General features: G+C 34.2%; 1 protein-coding gene across 4 annotated transcripts; it reads right to left on the minus strand.

The window, feature by feature from the left end:
* LOC109837807 (choline/ethanolaminephosphotransferase 1-like) lies at positions 1-13,829 on the minus strand. Of its 4 annotated transcripts, none has more exons than XM_020406167.1 (19): positions 13,737-13,829; positions 13,436-13,572; positions 10,267-10,276; positions 10,124-10,174; positions 9,031-9,108; positions 8,085-8,160; positions 7,971-7,993; positions 7,779-7,879; positions 7,523-7,617; positions 7,331-7,399; positions 4,116-4,185; positions 2,906-2,969; positions 2,788-2,828; positions 2,216-2,300; positions 1,330-1,392; positions 919-977; positions 757-809; positions 305-377; positions 1-227 (listed from the first exon to the last, which is right to left on the minus strand). In XM_020406167.1, the coding sequence occupies exons 2-19, from the start codon at positions 13,570-13,572 to the stop codon at positions 206-208; spliced, it is 1,170 nt and encodes a 389-aa protein (XP_020261756.1). In that variant the 5' UTR covers positions 13,737-13,829; the 3' UTR covers positions 1-205. The 4 variants fall into 4 exon arrangements, 3 of the variants coding, with proteins under 3 accessions (XP_020261756.1, XP_020261757.1, XP_020261755.1); XM_020406168.1 differs by having other exon boundaries at positions 13,436-13,574; positions 13,740-13,800; XM_020406166.1 differs by having other exon boundaries at positions 13,640-13,789.

Here is a 16,361-nt window from a genome sequence, read left to right on the forward strand (position 1 = left end):
TTAACTATCCTAAAAAATCAACATTAGTTCAGTGCTGTGCATGAAGAACAAACCAAGCAGAGAAATTTCTGATCATTTGTGATCATCGTTTACATCATCCAACAAGTTGAGGAAAGTTACTTCACACCTGAAACTGTGACACCCTTTCCGGTTTGAGCGGGGCAATCATCAAATCAACAGAAACCAGCAAACCTAACAATGATGTTTACGCTTCTTTCCTAGTTATCCTGCAATGCGATGAATACTTAGAGAAGTATCCTCACCAAAATTTTTGAAGTTACGTGTAAATGACGCTTTTATTTACCTGAAGCAGTAAATGCCCAGTGCAGTGGTGATCTCATGGATGACTGAGGTAGCGAAATGCATGTAGAGTGTCACTGTTGTTGAATTAAAAAACACTTGTGAGGCTGTGACCACACACAACTTGGAGGCACACGCATGAGAATAAGATCAGTTATCCTCAGATTCAAACAGGAAAGATAATTGCATTTGAATAAGAAAATATCAACCTATGAGCACTAGAACTGAACAATGGTGTCTGTTTTCTTATGAAGAATAAATAAATAATTAACACTGTTTCTATCTTGGTCTACTTTTCTTTCAGTAGAAAGAAATGATTTAATAAGAGTACCTCAAAAAGGCATTAAGAAATTTAGCCAAAAACAAAATGATATCATAAACTATTAGTTAACAACAGAGACAACAGTTTGATGATAAAAAAAATTAAGATTTAATAAGCATCATAATTTGGTTTACCTGTGTATATGCAGAACAGGATCAGAATTAGGTGCTCATCAAGGAGAGGAACTCTGCAGCCAGGAGACAAGATAAGAGCCAGTAGATTAAACTAGTATGAAAGCACAACAAATGCTGAAGACATTATGAAGTTGTGGACAGGTAAAGTAAAGGACATAATACCCATCATTAAGCCTAGCAGTGAGTGCATTTGCGATAGCAAGAGGAAGATACAGTAAAGACTGTTACAAATTACAAGGTGATATGTCAGTCTTCTTATAATAGTCAGATTCCCCACAAAATGATATAACTGAGTGTAAACATATCATTACTCATTATGTTTGCTTAACATGCCAAAAAAGAAAGAACGTTGGTACAAGGTCTTCTTTTAACATGCAGAATAGGAGGCTGCAAACTCAAATCAATATGGCTGACATCCAGACTCCAAACTATGAGGGAAGGCAAGCAAGCAAACTTTGCACATGAGACACAAAAAACCATGCCCAAAAAAACAAAATGCAGAAGATAGATAATCAACCTAAAGAGACAGAAAATGAATAAAAGCGTGCGATAATTTCTGATAAAGATACATACCATGCACATTCCAGTCTTCAAGCCTTTGTGTTCATCACACAGGTGAGCCAAAATCATTCTTCCCTGTTGGTACAAAAAACTTATTTAAGTTCCCTGTTAACCGGATGCTGCAGAATGAAACAGAAGCAACAATTCTTTCTAGAATGAAATGGCAACAATAACATAAATCTCTAAGAGATGCATTCTGAGCAGTTATGTTTGTTTTAAACTCTTGTTTTTCCAAGAGGAAAAAAACGCATTTGATGCTTTATACGTGTAATAAAACTTCGTTCGGAGAGGGAGACAAGGGGGAAAAAACATTTGCAGCAACCCTTCTTTGACCCATGTTAAACAGTTTCCAACTTTTTAAAATGGATTTGTTATAAAAACTTTTATTACCAGTTTCTGTTTATTTCTAATTTACTTGTTTTCAAACATGGTATTAAGATAAATTCCCCTTGACTGAGTCAGGTTGTGCGTGTAAATCCTACATTGAAGATAGAAATAATCGTCCATTAAAGGATACGGGTGAAATAATTCAGAGGCAAACAAAACACTTTTGGACAAAGACATTGAGAAAAATGTAAGATTTTTACTTCAGAAACAAGCATAATATAATTGATAGAGCATATGATAATGTTAATTAGTGATGTTGTTAAATGAGACTGTCCAATAATCTCTGCTATGTGAGAAAACAACACCCAACTGGACTTGAATGATGATGTATGTGAGACAGTTGCCTACTGGTGAAAAGTTTAGAACTTCTTGACACAAAAGTTAAAATAAGAGTGACGGACCAAAATCATATTAAAGAAAATGATAAAAGGTTTTATTTTATTCCCTTATTATACCTTTAAAATCTAGCAGGAGCAACAAGTCAAGCACATTGCAACTATGTTAATCTTACCACAAGGTAACCAAATGCAAAGCCAGCTCCAGTTACAAGCAAATGTGGGTGATTCCGCATAACATCAGAAGGAGACAAATAACACCTGCATAAAAAAAAACGCAGTGTGTTAATTTTGTAGAGAACATAATGTAGCACTCACTTTACATTAAAAATAATTCTTAATAGAACTAAAATCATGATTTGTCAGCGTAAATCATGAAAATCTTCTCCCATCAAACCGGGGCATATAAAAAGTAGAGACCTATGTTGGAAAGGTTTGGCTGAAGATTTAATAAATTTTATGACCAACAATCAACATGATATCTCCAGCTCGTCACATTCATGGATCGGTGCGCTATAAATAAAACTGGTAGGAAAATTGGCAAGTAGTTGGATGTGCAATTTAAGCTCATAGAATGAACACGAAACACTATCAAAGCTGTTTAACGGTAAAAACCTAAATGAGTGTAGCTATAGTAAGAAGTTAGGTTAGGTAAAGGCATGCTACAAGCCAACAAGCTGAATGACAATGCATTCCTAATTCAACTTTAAAACTGGAACTGACAAGACTGCCAAAGCTTAGAACATACCATATGAGAACTCCCGTCAATAGAACACCAAATGGAAGGAGCTGACACCAAAATTTAATGTATTGTTAATAAATCCAAGTTATAGAAAATGGGTATATTTCCCTTTGAACATTATTACCATGGCCAATGCCGTCAGCATGCTTCCTTTTCTAGCCTGAACAACCTTGTGCACATTACAAATGCTGCACAAATTCAAACATAGAGATGATTAGTGTTTTGTTGTTACAGAACATCAAGGACAAAGAGCTGTAACTTAAAATTAAGACACAACTGGAACTATAAGGGCTTGTTTGGCAACTCACCCACTAACTTGGATAAGGGGAAAAACTTGGACAAAGGCTTAAAATGTGTTTGGCAAAAACTTGTACAAGATTGGACAAGTTTTTTTAGTTCAAAAAAGAGGCCCTTAACTAATTATCTTTGGACTACCCCTATCTTGGTTAAATCTTGGCCTTAACCGGAATAGCGTGAAGTTGTCAAACATACCTCAAGGGATTAAGATTACAAAAGAACCTAGAAGATCCAAAATCCAGTTGGGTGGAAGTTATTTCACTTTTGTTTTAATCACAAATGAACATAAAATACATTGACTTTCAGATATCAAAGTGAAGAGAAACCCATAAATCTGCATACTTTGAATCTTCAAAGATAATGGTGCCAGAACAAGGATGTAATCATGTAAGATCCTGAAAGTTATGAGACAACAGTATTAACCCTAGAGTTCTCATATATGCAGGAGCTTGTTAAACTGTATTTCTTGTTGTTGGTCTCTGCAACTTAGATATTTCTTTTCCCTCTGAAAATCACATCTTACACATGAAGCATGCACAACAGGCATCAGACAACTTCAACTTCCAGTTGCAACCCCACAGATATCCTAATACATGCTGTCATCTTTCACTGTGGACACTGGACATAAGCATGATATCAAATGACTAGAATTTTGCTGGGATATTTTTCCTAGTTTCAACGTTATTCTACAAGTTGCGGAGAGAAAACTTCTGTATATTTCACAAACATTTCAGCCTAAACAAGGTCAAATATACTATGCTCTTGGAACTAAGATTATGACATTAGATACTTCCTGGATTTTTCAGAAGTGCAAGAAAATTAAACAAGTGTACAGTGGCGTCAAATATCACATCAAATCATGATTTATTGGTTAGAGGAAGACGGTTTATAGAAAGAGAATATGGACAGTACGAACTGATTGCCAAATAAGATACCACAAACCACAAACAAAAGTAGATTTACTGTTATCTACTAATTGAAGTGATGCAATTAGGAAAACCATTAATAAGAAATAATAATAATATAATCGTACTTACTTGTATGCAATAGTAGGCAGAATACCAAAGATGGCCATTAAGAATAGAACAGCATCATGGAATGGGAGTTCTGATATAATCAAACAAAGAAAGATAAAATTAGCATATGGAAAAAAGGAGTCTGTGAGCAAAGTAGTGCAACTTAAAGGGAAACCGTACATCATAATTAACTAATCTTACACTATCTTAAAAGTATGTTGGATGTTAAAACATTTTCTTCTGAAAATGTCCTCCAAAATACATACATGCATACATAAAACACTCACATGCATTCGTAAACCATACTGCTTCAAATCAAAGACATACATACATAAACCATACCCCTTCAAATTCATCTCACAACCCCCAATCTTATTAAATCACATTAATTAAAGGCTTTAGACTATAGTATTCTCGATATAAAAACGTATTCTCTGGTAACCACTATCCATTAATTCACATGTTTTATGTGTGGTTTATGATGCATGTATGTGTTTTATGTATGCATATATGTGTTTTGGAGGGCTATTTTTGGAAGAAAATGATTTAACATCCAACACACTTTTAAGATAGTACAAGATTATTTGATTACCTACAATATGGCCTACTTAACAAAATCTGTTAAGATCTCATAACCCCCCTTTAAACTACCATTAATCATCAATTAATTCCAAATAAAATTACAACCATTCATTTCCCCAACGTAACCTCTCCCCTATAAACCTGCACCATCTTCAACAAACGAGACAAAACAGAGAGCAATCTGCCTTCTTATCCCCACACGCATATTGAGGCTTGTGAACTTTAAACAACTATGAATAAACTTTATTGTTTTTTTAATATCGGGAAGTATGTAAAAATATGCACGTACGTGTGAACTGATGGGATAAGGTAACATTCTTATATTAACTTATGAACCTTGACAGGTGTTGTTTATTGGAGTTAGGAGGCTATCGGATATAAGGTAGTGTCCTTATATTAACGTATAGCCTTATGATATATTCATTATGATTTCAAACTTTGACATTCGGTCTGTAGACTTATAAACCGGTCACTATTTTGGTTTTATGTGTCTTAATTCCTATGTTTAAGCTTTATCAGTTTTCTAGTATGCTACAATGTGCTTGAAAGTGCATAGATTGGATGCCGTGAGCGTGCATGCTAGGATTATGATGTTGGGGATTGTAGTTGTTGCTTCCAAGACTTGGTAAGATATTTCTTTTTGCAAAAAATTGATTTTGAGTCGAGATATTAGGTTGGATTTGTATAGGATGTTAATTTGAAATGATGATGGTTGTATTATGCATGACAACATAAGGTGTGCTAGTTCTCACAAAGAAATAATTTATGGTATAAATGCATTATAATTGCGAAAATGAAGGATATTGCTTTGTTGGAAAATCAAAAAAGTGTAATTTTTCGTACTTTAGTTTTATTTTTACTGTTGTTAGAACAATCAGAAATTAATCTTGCAACTTAATAATTCAAAACTTGCAAGCAGACTAAGAAATTTAAACCACCTCACTAAAAAATGATTAATATCAAAAGTTTAATATTATAAAATTAAAAATAATATTATAATTTAAAACGTATTATAATAAATATTATAAATAGTATAACTTACATGAAAGCATTGTTTTTGTTTTGTAAAATTATTTTTAGCAAAATAATAAATATTTAACATTATCTACATTTAGAAACATTTTTAAAAAATAATATTATATTATTATAATACGTATATCATTAATATTATTAATGTTATGTTATGATATTATGATATTTAAAATATTGTTTGTTAATAATGTATGAGTTCTTAACATTACTAATATTAAAAATATATGTATTTACCTTCCTCAGTTTCTTGTATAATAAATAAATTCAGAACATTAGACTGATAAGCATAGAGCTTTTGAAAGAAAGGGATAAATATATTCATTATACTGGGAAGTTTATACATATACAAGTGTGAGGGTATTAATCAATGTTTTAAACATCGGCCGATAAACCGATATTATTGGCGATTTATCGGTTTTGGGGGCCTTCCGCTATGATAAGTTCGATTCTAAATCAATTATCGTTTTTTGATATTTATCGCCGATAATGCGGCAATAAAGTGAGTTATCGGCCGATATTGTCGGTCCAAAAATCAAAATTATCGGCCTTTGGTTTGAGTTTTGATTTTAAGAAACAGACACCTATTCAATGTACTTTAAAGCCGACCCGACCCAAGTTTCTACGATTGGTTAGTGACCCTAAACATAATTATTTACATTTTGCATTGTTTATATTTCATTAAGTATGGTTAGATTATATTTTAGAATATTATATTCTGTATATCATCCTCCAATAATATCACTCCGATAAATACTACGTATCCCTAATATATCCCTAATATCCGCTACCCGATATTGATTTTGACCGTCCAATAAATCCCCGATATCTGATATTTAAAACCTTGGTATTAATAAACTATAACCACACCTTAACAAACAATACAATAACAGAACACCTACACCTACAACTGCAAAAGTTTCATGTAGATATTTATAATATTTCCAAATCAAAATACTATAATCTCAATAAGACTTTTTACTTGGAAGATCAAACTTTTAAATAAAGAAATTGCACGGAAGTTTTAAGGTTTGATAAAGATTTAGGTTACCCCTAAATCCGAAAAAAATTATTGTGAAGTTGAAATACTAGAGTTCTACAAAGTAACAGTTTTGGAGAATCATTTACCCCATATTTTTAAGAAAATTTAATATTTAATCCAACTATTTTTAAATAAAGAAAAATTAATATTTTAAAAATTATACTTTGGAGACCAAACTTTTACAAAGTCTAATAGTATAATAAATTACTCTATATATGAAAAGTAAAACTAAACGTGAAAATGAATACACGTGTAATCATACTAGTCTAACAAATCAAGGGATAGAGAGGAATTTTGTATGTAATTAAAAACAAGTCAAACAAAATTGAAGTAAATCAGTAAGCAATTTGCACTTACTAGATCCACAAAACATGATTTGAATACTTCTGCAGAAATGGGGGCAAAAGATGTGAGATTTTATTCAGTGTATGCTTTAAGGAAATGAAAATGGTTTGAAGAGTAAGAGCAAGGGAAACTGTCATTCATGCAATATCTGCCTGTAATTTACCGTGTAATTATTGAATTTGTGCTAAACCAAAAAAGGATAAACCTTCGAACATATTTTTCCTAATGAGAAACTCACCACCAGAAAAAGGCACCCAACTCAAGAGGGGAACCGACTTCCTGAAATCCTGAGCCCACCATTCCGATCCTGAGATGAGGATAAGGAAGCATGAGAACTAATGCTTAGAATACTATATATCAGTCAATAGCTTGTCTAAAGTAAAGCTTACAGTAAAGTTGTATAGTTGAATCAAAGAATCCAGTTACCTACCCACAAAAAATGTCAGAAAATGACAGAGATAGATCAGCATGAGGCCTTCAGTAGGACCATTTACTATAGGAAGGATAAGTATTTTTGTAAAAAAGCTGGATAGACGACAGAAACAGAGTTCAGTACAGATTTAAAAGCAAGTTCCCAACAGAAGATATCTTACATAAGCAATAACAGTTTAAGTTCCAGTTGTAGCTAACTGAAATGATGGATCAATAATACTAAGTATAACAATATAAACCTTGGAAGAACTCACTATTCCCATGTCGCGAAATAAAATGGAATAGCTGCAATTACCCAATACCAAAAGGTTGTCCTCCCGGTCATTGCGGTGCTTCCGAAAGCTAAGAATATGAACTGTTAACAGCAGGGATTAAAATTTCAGGTTTCAGAAACAGATATCGCAGGGTCAAGTATGAATCAGCTTGGGTAATTGGGTGCCACATACCGCACATCCAAGAGCATCACAACCTGAGAAAAGATTTTCACCAAAAAGATCAACAACCATAATTTGCACGGATATACATCAAACTAAAAGGAAAACAAGGGGAAAGGAAACCACCATGATCAAAGAGTTCCCCTAATGGACTCGTAGAATTTGTGCGCCGTGCTTGCTTACCATCAACAGCATCAAAAGTCTAGCAAAAACAGTGTTAAATTATGATAGATAACTTCAACAGAAACAGCTCTTTCAGTAGAAAAAAATGAGTTGAGAAAAAAAGGTATTCTAGTTCTTAAAAAGCTCGATTTTGCACAGTGGATGATAGACCCAAAACTTGAACCATTAAAGCAGGGAACCTTTAGAAACATAATGGCTAAAAGGGGACAACTAGACAAACATCAAGAGTAATGAAAACCTTTCTAGCTAATGTAAACAGAACTTAAATAGAAAGATCATGATGGTTCACAAAAAGAGTAAAAGAAAAAAAACCATAATGGATAGTACAAAATGTTAACTGCAACAATTCATTTGTATCCAGGAGAAAATATAATTTCATTGCAGATCTTTCCTATCTAAAATTTTCCACGTGTCAATATCTATCGCCCATGATTGAGTGATCAACTCTATCTCAACCACCACATTTCATACAAATTCTGCTTCTCTGCCCTAATCACATATCCTGTAGGTGTATCTTCACCAGACCCTTAACTCTGATCTCTATTAAGAATTTAGAAATAGGAGAAATATTTAGAACATAAGGGCATCCGCTAAGTGTATGCGATAGTAAAAATTCAGTTTCCTCTTTGCAATAGGAAATTGTCTGACCCATTTGATGGGTAAAAAGCTCAGATGACAATGATACTTCTCTTATTAATAAGGCACTCTTGGTTATTTCATAACTGCAACAGGAAACTGCAATCTTATCAATTTAAAAAGTCACAATAGCTACAGAAATGAGTTATATGATGCATTATATTATCATCACCATAATATCTAAGAAAATTTCATGCACGTGAAAAAGATTCACATAGTTTTTTGTTGCTTGAAAACAATACATTCAACAAACCTGATACATGAAAAGGAGCAGTCCATGAGCTAAGTGCACCCATCTTGGGGGAACTGTATCTAACCGAGGTGAATAAAACTGCATAAAATAGATTAAATCTTATAGAAGAAAACATGCAGCACTTTACCCAAACAGAATAAGTGATCTATTAAAGGAGAAATTAGTTGGCATCGGAAGGAGATGGCAAATTATACATAAATCTAAACAAGATGAAGAAGTCAATCACGCATATATCAAAATAAGAAACAGCCATGTGAAAGTTCATAGAAAAGGCAGGAAGATCTTTTCTTTTTGAGAGAGAGAGAGAGAGAGAGAGAGAGAGAGAGATGATATTAGTACCCACAATAATACGATGTCAATGCACTTGCTAGTTATATCTCAGCCAGTGTATAAATCACCGGCATCACATATCCTACATCGTCATTTATATGAACAAAAATAAACAGAAAGATGGCCACTAAACAATGGCAAGTTATTGAACAAAAAGGGGGTTTTACCTATAGGCCCCCGAAAAAATATCTTATTTGTTGATTTACGCTCCAAATATGGCTGTTAGCTAATTTAAATATTCCCAGGGATTAGTTTTGTCAATATCTCTCATTTTCTGTTAGATAATATTATGGGCATATACCCAGATTTTCTGTTAAAATGCTTTTTAACTGACTAATCTGCCCCTATTTGACTTGACTAAGTTAATTTATTCATAATTAGTCTTTAAAGAGAGAGAGAGAGAGAGAGAGAGAGAGATAGAGAGAGAACCGTGCAGGGCAGGGGGGTTCATCAGTGAGAGGGGCAGCTGTGGGAGACAGAGGGGTTCACCAGTGCTCGGGACAGTGTAAGAGGGAGAAGAGTGGAGATGACAATTTAGTAAATACTGAAAGTTAGTTGGGTTTTTTTTATTGATTTATAGGAGGAAGATATCTTTTTCCAGGCACCATTGTTCTGATCGTGGTAGTTGGACGCAAATAGGAATAGTTATATGCATTCTAGACAGTTTAGGATAGTCTAGCAGGAAAGTAGTGAAAGTCCAATCAGTGAAATAGCCTTCATGAAATTGAATCATATACAAAATTTAATATATTTTACCACTTACATATCCAAGGAGTGCTGATAAAACTAGAAACACGAAACCGATAAGTGTAATCTGCAAAGAAAGAAAATGAAATTGATTTGCATAGAAGCAAAAATTGAATCTTAAAGACAGAACGGAAGGCAACAGAAGGGAAAAGCACTCACCATATTTGGTCTGCAACTCCACACAAGTGACAAACAAAAAACATATGTCAGAAATATTCAGCTGAAATGATAATTTACTGATAGCTCTTTCAGAAATATGCTCCAATAACAACTTAGTTGTATAGTAAGGTCATATACACAGGAACACGTAGATAGATAGATAGATAGATAGATAGATAGAGAAGGCAATTAAGCTTATTCAAAAAATTCCTGTGCTGTGTTTCAATGCAGAGTGCAGATGCATGCTCATACACACAGGAATACGTGTATGTGTGTGTGAGAGAAGGTAATTGAGCTTATTCAAAACAGTCTTCAAAGATGTCAAACATAGAAACAATGGAACAACATAATCAATAAAAGCTTAAATATTTGTAATTAAAAATGTTCCACAATATCACTGCAACTACAGCTGCGTACCTATGTTAAATGTCCATGATATGTGAGAATATTTAACAGGTTTTCACATGCATATCGTTGAATCTTTGCTATTTAAAATAATCTTCCAATTCTTCATATTAGACAATTTACACGGAATATATAGTTCAGCCGCAAATTACACCCTCATCGTCACTGTAATATTCCTCTTTTTTTTGGATGATTATTTTTTAAAAGGATCAATCTACCCTAATATTTAACTACACTTCTTCCTATGTTATTAAATTCAGGCATAAGAATAAAGGTATAAATTCACATGTACACATTTAGGATACTATTTATCAATTGTCTATTGCGAACTATTAATCAAGGTTGATAAGCTTCTAACAATCAGCTTATCCAGCAAGCTTTTGCCATAACAAACAGCAAAAGAGCCTCTTTAAGACCCACATTCTACAAGGAACCAAACATTCTATTAGGTGGTATTGTGAAAAGAATAAAAGATAGTTTGTATATATGACTTTGAAATTTTATAAAAGTGGGTGATATAATTTGAAAGGTATTGCGGAAGATTAGTTAACAAGGGATTTGCATACAACAAAGGTACTAGCTTTTGAAATTTTATCACTAAAAATCAAGTTGCGAATTCTTCATCTTCTTGAATATTTATTCATACATAGAAATCTTGAGCATGTGGAGGTAAAGACATCATTTTTTACATGGGAAAACTTAATACGAGATAAAGATGGAGCAACCTCAAAGATCTGTTGAAAGAAGGCAAGGAGAATCCTTTGCATAGATTAAAAGATTTTGCAAGGTGAAGCAAGGATCAAGACACGGTGGATAATCACTGCAACGACTAAGGTAGAACACCCAAAAGAGAGTATGAACATTTTATGCATCACGTATTCCAAGAATGGTACGTATTTGATGCTGATCCTTCATGTGGATGACATGCTTTTGATAGGAGGAGACAAGGCAAAGTAATCAATGCAACGAGAACACACTTGATCAAGTATTTGCTATTGAACATCTCAAACCATAAGCAGAGATATTGGATGAAGGTTCTTAAAAATATGGACTTTGCCACTTTTAGAAAGTATTGCGAATTTTTCGGTATCAGATGTACGCTGATGAATGCACTATTAGTTGATTATTTCATATTATCTCTGTATCAATGCCCGAAGTCTACGAAATTAGAATGAAAAGGAACTATGTATACTACTTTAAAAGTTGATGTTTATTATGGTATCAAGAAGACTTGATTTTTTTCATGTAGTTGGAGTACCGAATCGGTGTACGGTAAATAAAGTAAAACACAAAGTGAGATTGTCCCTCCAACTAATTGGTCTAAGAAACTATTACCGTACATGTCTAATTAGAAACTAGTAAACAAATGGCAACTACTCGATGCAATAGTGGCAAGCAATTAGGATAGATCACAATCTATTGTGAGCTGCATCTTGGTTTTGTCATTCCTTGATGTAAAGTGAATTAACCCGCATTTAATATATAGAGAATATTGGAATGAGTTGTCACCTCTCGTAATATATGAACTACCAAGGGATAAGAGTGGTGAACTCCAATTCCAGTGTGACTAGCCAACTCAGTATCACCACTGGTCTATCTCTTGGTTGTTTTTTTAGCAAAAGAGTGATCACCTCAAAACCCATAAGATATTGAATATAAGCGTTGGATTTTATTATGTTTTAAATAGGAAATGTTAAGTTTCTTAAGCTTATCTTTTATCACTCCACATGCTATTAATTTATCCTTTTTAAAAATGGTCATAACAATATCTCTTTCTCTCCTTTTCTCCAGCACTTCTATCAAATGGAAAAGAAAGAAACAAAAGCTGTTAAACGTCGAAAAATATCGCGAGAGTTCACGAAGGAAGAAGCGTAATCAGTTTGCAACATTTCTCTCCCAAGGCATTTAAAAGGGAACACTCAGAAAGAAGAAAAACACAGAAAATTCTGCGTCTCTTCTATAACATTCTCTCTCTCCCCCAAAGTTCTGAGTCTCTAATACAATTTTGCAAACTTTCTTTGTTTTATTCTCCAGACGATAATCATCCGAGCAGGAGGTTTGAGGAGTCGCCGCTCAAGTGTTGGTCGTAACCGGAGGCTCTTACCGCTAGGAGATGGGTCGCCATTAAAAGCCTGTGCGAGGGCGAGCATCTATGTTTCTAGGGTAATGAAATCACGACTGCTCCCCAAAGGCCAGCGATCATACTTACCCTTCTTTTATTTGATTATTGAATTGCAATTCTTTATTTCTACAATTCCATCTAACAAGCAGTCCCCTGGTTTAGCAAAATAAGCTACGAAGAGATATAAACTGGGGAGGTTTACCCGCTCTAATGTAACTAGCGATGATGCTTACCGCTAGTCTCGTTTCGCTAACACCTCATTTGTGGGTGTGTCCGGTGTTTTACTCAAGCGTCATTTATCAAAATCCACACGCTTGCAGCCCACATCATTAATACACGCACATAATTAAGTGGGAGGCTGTGTGGCTGAGACTTCGGTATCGTGTGGGCCAAGATGAACGTAAGACGCAAAACCCTTGATGCGAGCAAAACAAATCTCAAAACAAATCTCAAATTCCATTTGCTCACTGACAAGTTTAATTCATGTGGGACACTCAGGTGAGTTGCAGTTGATGGTCACTATTGATTGCTTCCCATATAACTAAATTCCATAAAACCGTCGAGTTCAAACGCCACCAATCCCAAATCCACAAAAGATTAATGAAATAGTAAACAAACAAGAGTAGAATATCGAGCACTTACGCCATCCAGAGAGGGAAGACGGTAACGAATCGGGTCCAAAAAGGCTGCATTATGTATCTAGAGACGAGAGAGTGATCCACGCCGCTGTACTTGTGCCTGTAGAGCGCTGCGACGCCATGATGCCCTATGTAACCCATCTGCGGACGAATCGAATCAATCGAAATGCAAGGAAGAGATCAAATCGAGGAGAAACTGGAGACGAACCTTGAGACTGAAGTCCATTCCGGAATCACAAAATAAAAAACACGAGAAAAGCGAAAGGTCGGTAACAGATCTAGAATGAGAGAGAAAAAGTCAAAACCTTTTTTTTTTCGAGCGAAGAGGCGCGGTCAGCTCTTCTGTAGCTTTGGGAACCGGCCAACGAGGAGGTAAGAAAAGGACCAAATTGAGATCTTAAGGGCTCGAGGGAGCAGGGTCCGGACACTAATAACACAACCCGAATCCGTTAAGGATGGAGTGAGAGTTTCGGAAACGGGTAGCGGGTGGCTAATGTGTGGCTTGAGGATCCGCTATGTTGACAGGCTGTCAACATTTGGGAATGTAGGTCACGAGGGCTTGTGGCCCAATCCGACCGTCTGAATCCAACCGGCAACAATAATTGAACAGCACGTCGACCATTTGAACTACTGATTGGTTTCCTTGGATGTCTGACGTAAGCGGTTGTTCGGTTCCGTAACTCCTTCATACATACATAGGAATCCATGGGACCATATAGGACCCACTCAAATTGTTTTGTCAGAAAGGAATTTAGTGAAATCTAGCAATAGGTCTTCAATAGAAGTTAGGAATCTATTTTTTCTCCAACATTTTAAGTTATTGTCCAATGTTCATTTGTAAGTATGGCTCTTAATCTTCTATAAGATTCACTGACTTGGTCTGAAACGGCAACTATGTGGTATGTGTGGATACTCGACTTGGTATAAGTTTGATCTTCTAGATCTTAGTCATTCTCCTAACACATTTACGTCTTGTTTGGTATGGAGAAATGGAATCAAGTGACACCGGCATGAAAATAGGAATAAAATGGAATTAATGTCGGAATGGAATACTCTCTCATTCTCATGTTTGGGTGCAAAATTAGAGACTTAAGCGGGAATGTCTTTAAGAATGGTGCATCTGAAATTTATTTTATTATTTTCATTCTCACTGAAGTGGGAATATCAATTCCTTGATAACTCATTGGGAATAACAATTTTCACATTAAGTAGGAATTGATGGTAAGTGGGAATGATATTTCTAACATTCAAAAACACATCACGTTTGCTAAGTATGAATTGGAAGTTGGAATTGTATTCTATTCCCACTAATTCTCGTGAACCAAACAAGGCATTAGAACCTTCGAGCTTCAATATTGAACTTTACTTTTACTTGGGCCACAATCTTTTTTCTAATTTCATTTGCTGGAGAGTAATAATGCCCAACTTAGAACTAATTGACCTTCAATAGAGGCTAAAAATCAATTTTTTTACCCTAAAAGTTTAGACTATTAGCTCTGTTTGGCAAAACTAGCTGAAAGCTGCGAGATTATAGCTGAAAGCTGTTAAGCTAGCTGAAAGCTGTGAAATTATAGCTGAAAGCTGTTAGCTGTGTAGCTAGCTGATTGACTAGAGCTGTTTGGCAAAAGTAGCTGTACAACTAGCTTAAATTTGTTAAATGACTAAAAAAACATGCAATATTATTGATATAAAATTAGAATTATTAGGGGCAAAAATGGAAGAAAAAAATTGGCAGCTCCTTCCCAAAGATAAACGCTACTTAAGGTAGCTTTCCAAAAGCTACTTGTAAAAGACACAATCTCCAAAATAATCTCCTCCTATTTTTGGTTACCAAACAGCTCTATTAGCTTATTGACCAAGTCAATAAGACACAAGCTCTATTAGCTTATTGACCAAGTCAATAAGTCAATAAGTCTTTTGGTCTCCGTTCTTATTTAAACTCATCATTCTCTCTCTTCTTTTCCAATGTGTATACTCACATACGAATCCTAAACAGTTTGGATGTAGGATTATGCTTTGGGTTTATGGTAATGTCATAAATCTAAGAAATTCTCAAGTTATGTTTGGCTTATTTATTTGCAAAAGAAGCGATAAAGTTGAAAAATGGTGCATTGATCCCATCATAATTATATCATATTTCTCTTTAAAGTGGGAGTTTATGAAGGACAATATTGCCTTCGTTTTTTCAAATATCTTACTATGATCCCATCCAACAAAATAAAAATATCTTTAATACATTCTTAACAACCTGAACGTTATAAACAAAGTTCTTAAAAATCTAAAAAGGATACGAAGCACCCTAAAATCAGAAAATTACAAACAACCCCTTAGAAATCAAACTTTTCAAACAAAATCCTTAAAACTTCAAAAATTGCAAACACCCCTTATATAGTTATAAATCATACTCCCTTTAAAAGTGGGAGTTCAGAAAAAAAATTTATTGAACAATATTGCCCTTGTTTTTTTTCTAAATATCACATTATGATCCTATTCTATTTAATAGATAGAACTGTTTAAATTGATCTATGATACATTGCTTGTGATCTTACTCTAGTTAATAGAAATATCTTTAATAATTTTTTAACAATCCAAATGTAATAAACAATATTCTTTAATCTAAAAATTATACAAAGCACCCTTAAACTAGAAAATTAAAAACCTCCTTAGAAATCAAAATTTTCAACAAAAAGCCTTAAGACTTTAAAAGTTACAAACAATTCCTTATATAATAACAAATTGCAAATATTCATTTGAAAATTATAAAATTACAAAAATCAAGACCCCCCAAACAAACCCAGAAAGTCACAAAAATCACCTCAAAAATGCAAAAAGTATAAACAAACCCCTAAAATTTAAAATTATTGGACAACACTCCTGAGATAAATGAAATTATAAGCAGAATCCCAAATTTTAAAAGTTACTAACAACTT

Source organism: Asparagus officinalis, chromosome 4 (assembly GCF_001876935.1).
Source record: "Asparagus officinalis chromosome 4, Aspof.V1, whole genome shotgun sequence".
NCBI classification, from domain to species: Eukaryota; Viridiplantae; Streptophyta; class Magnoliopsida; order Asparagales; family Asparagaceae; genus Asparagus; species Asparagus officinalis.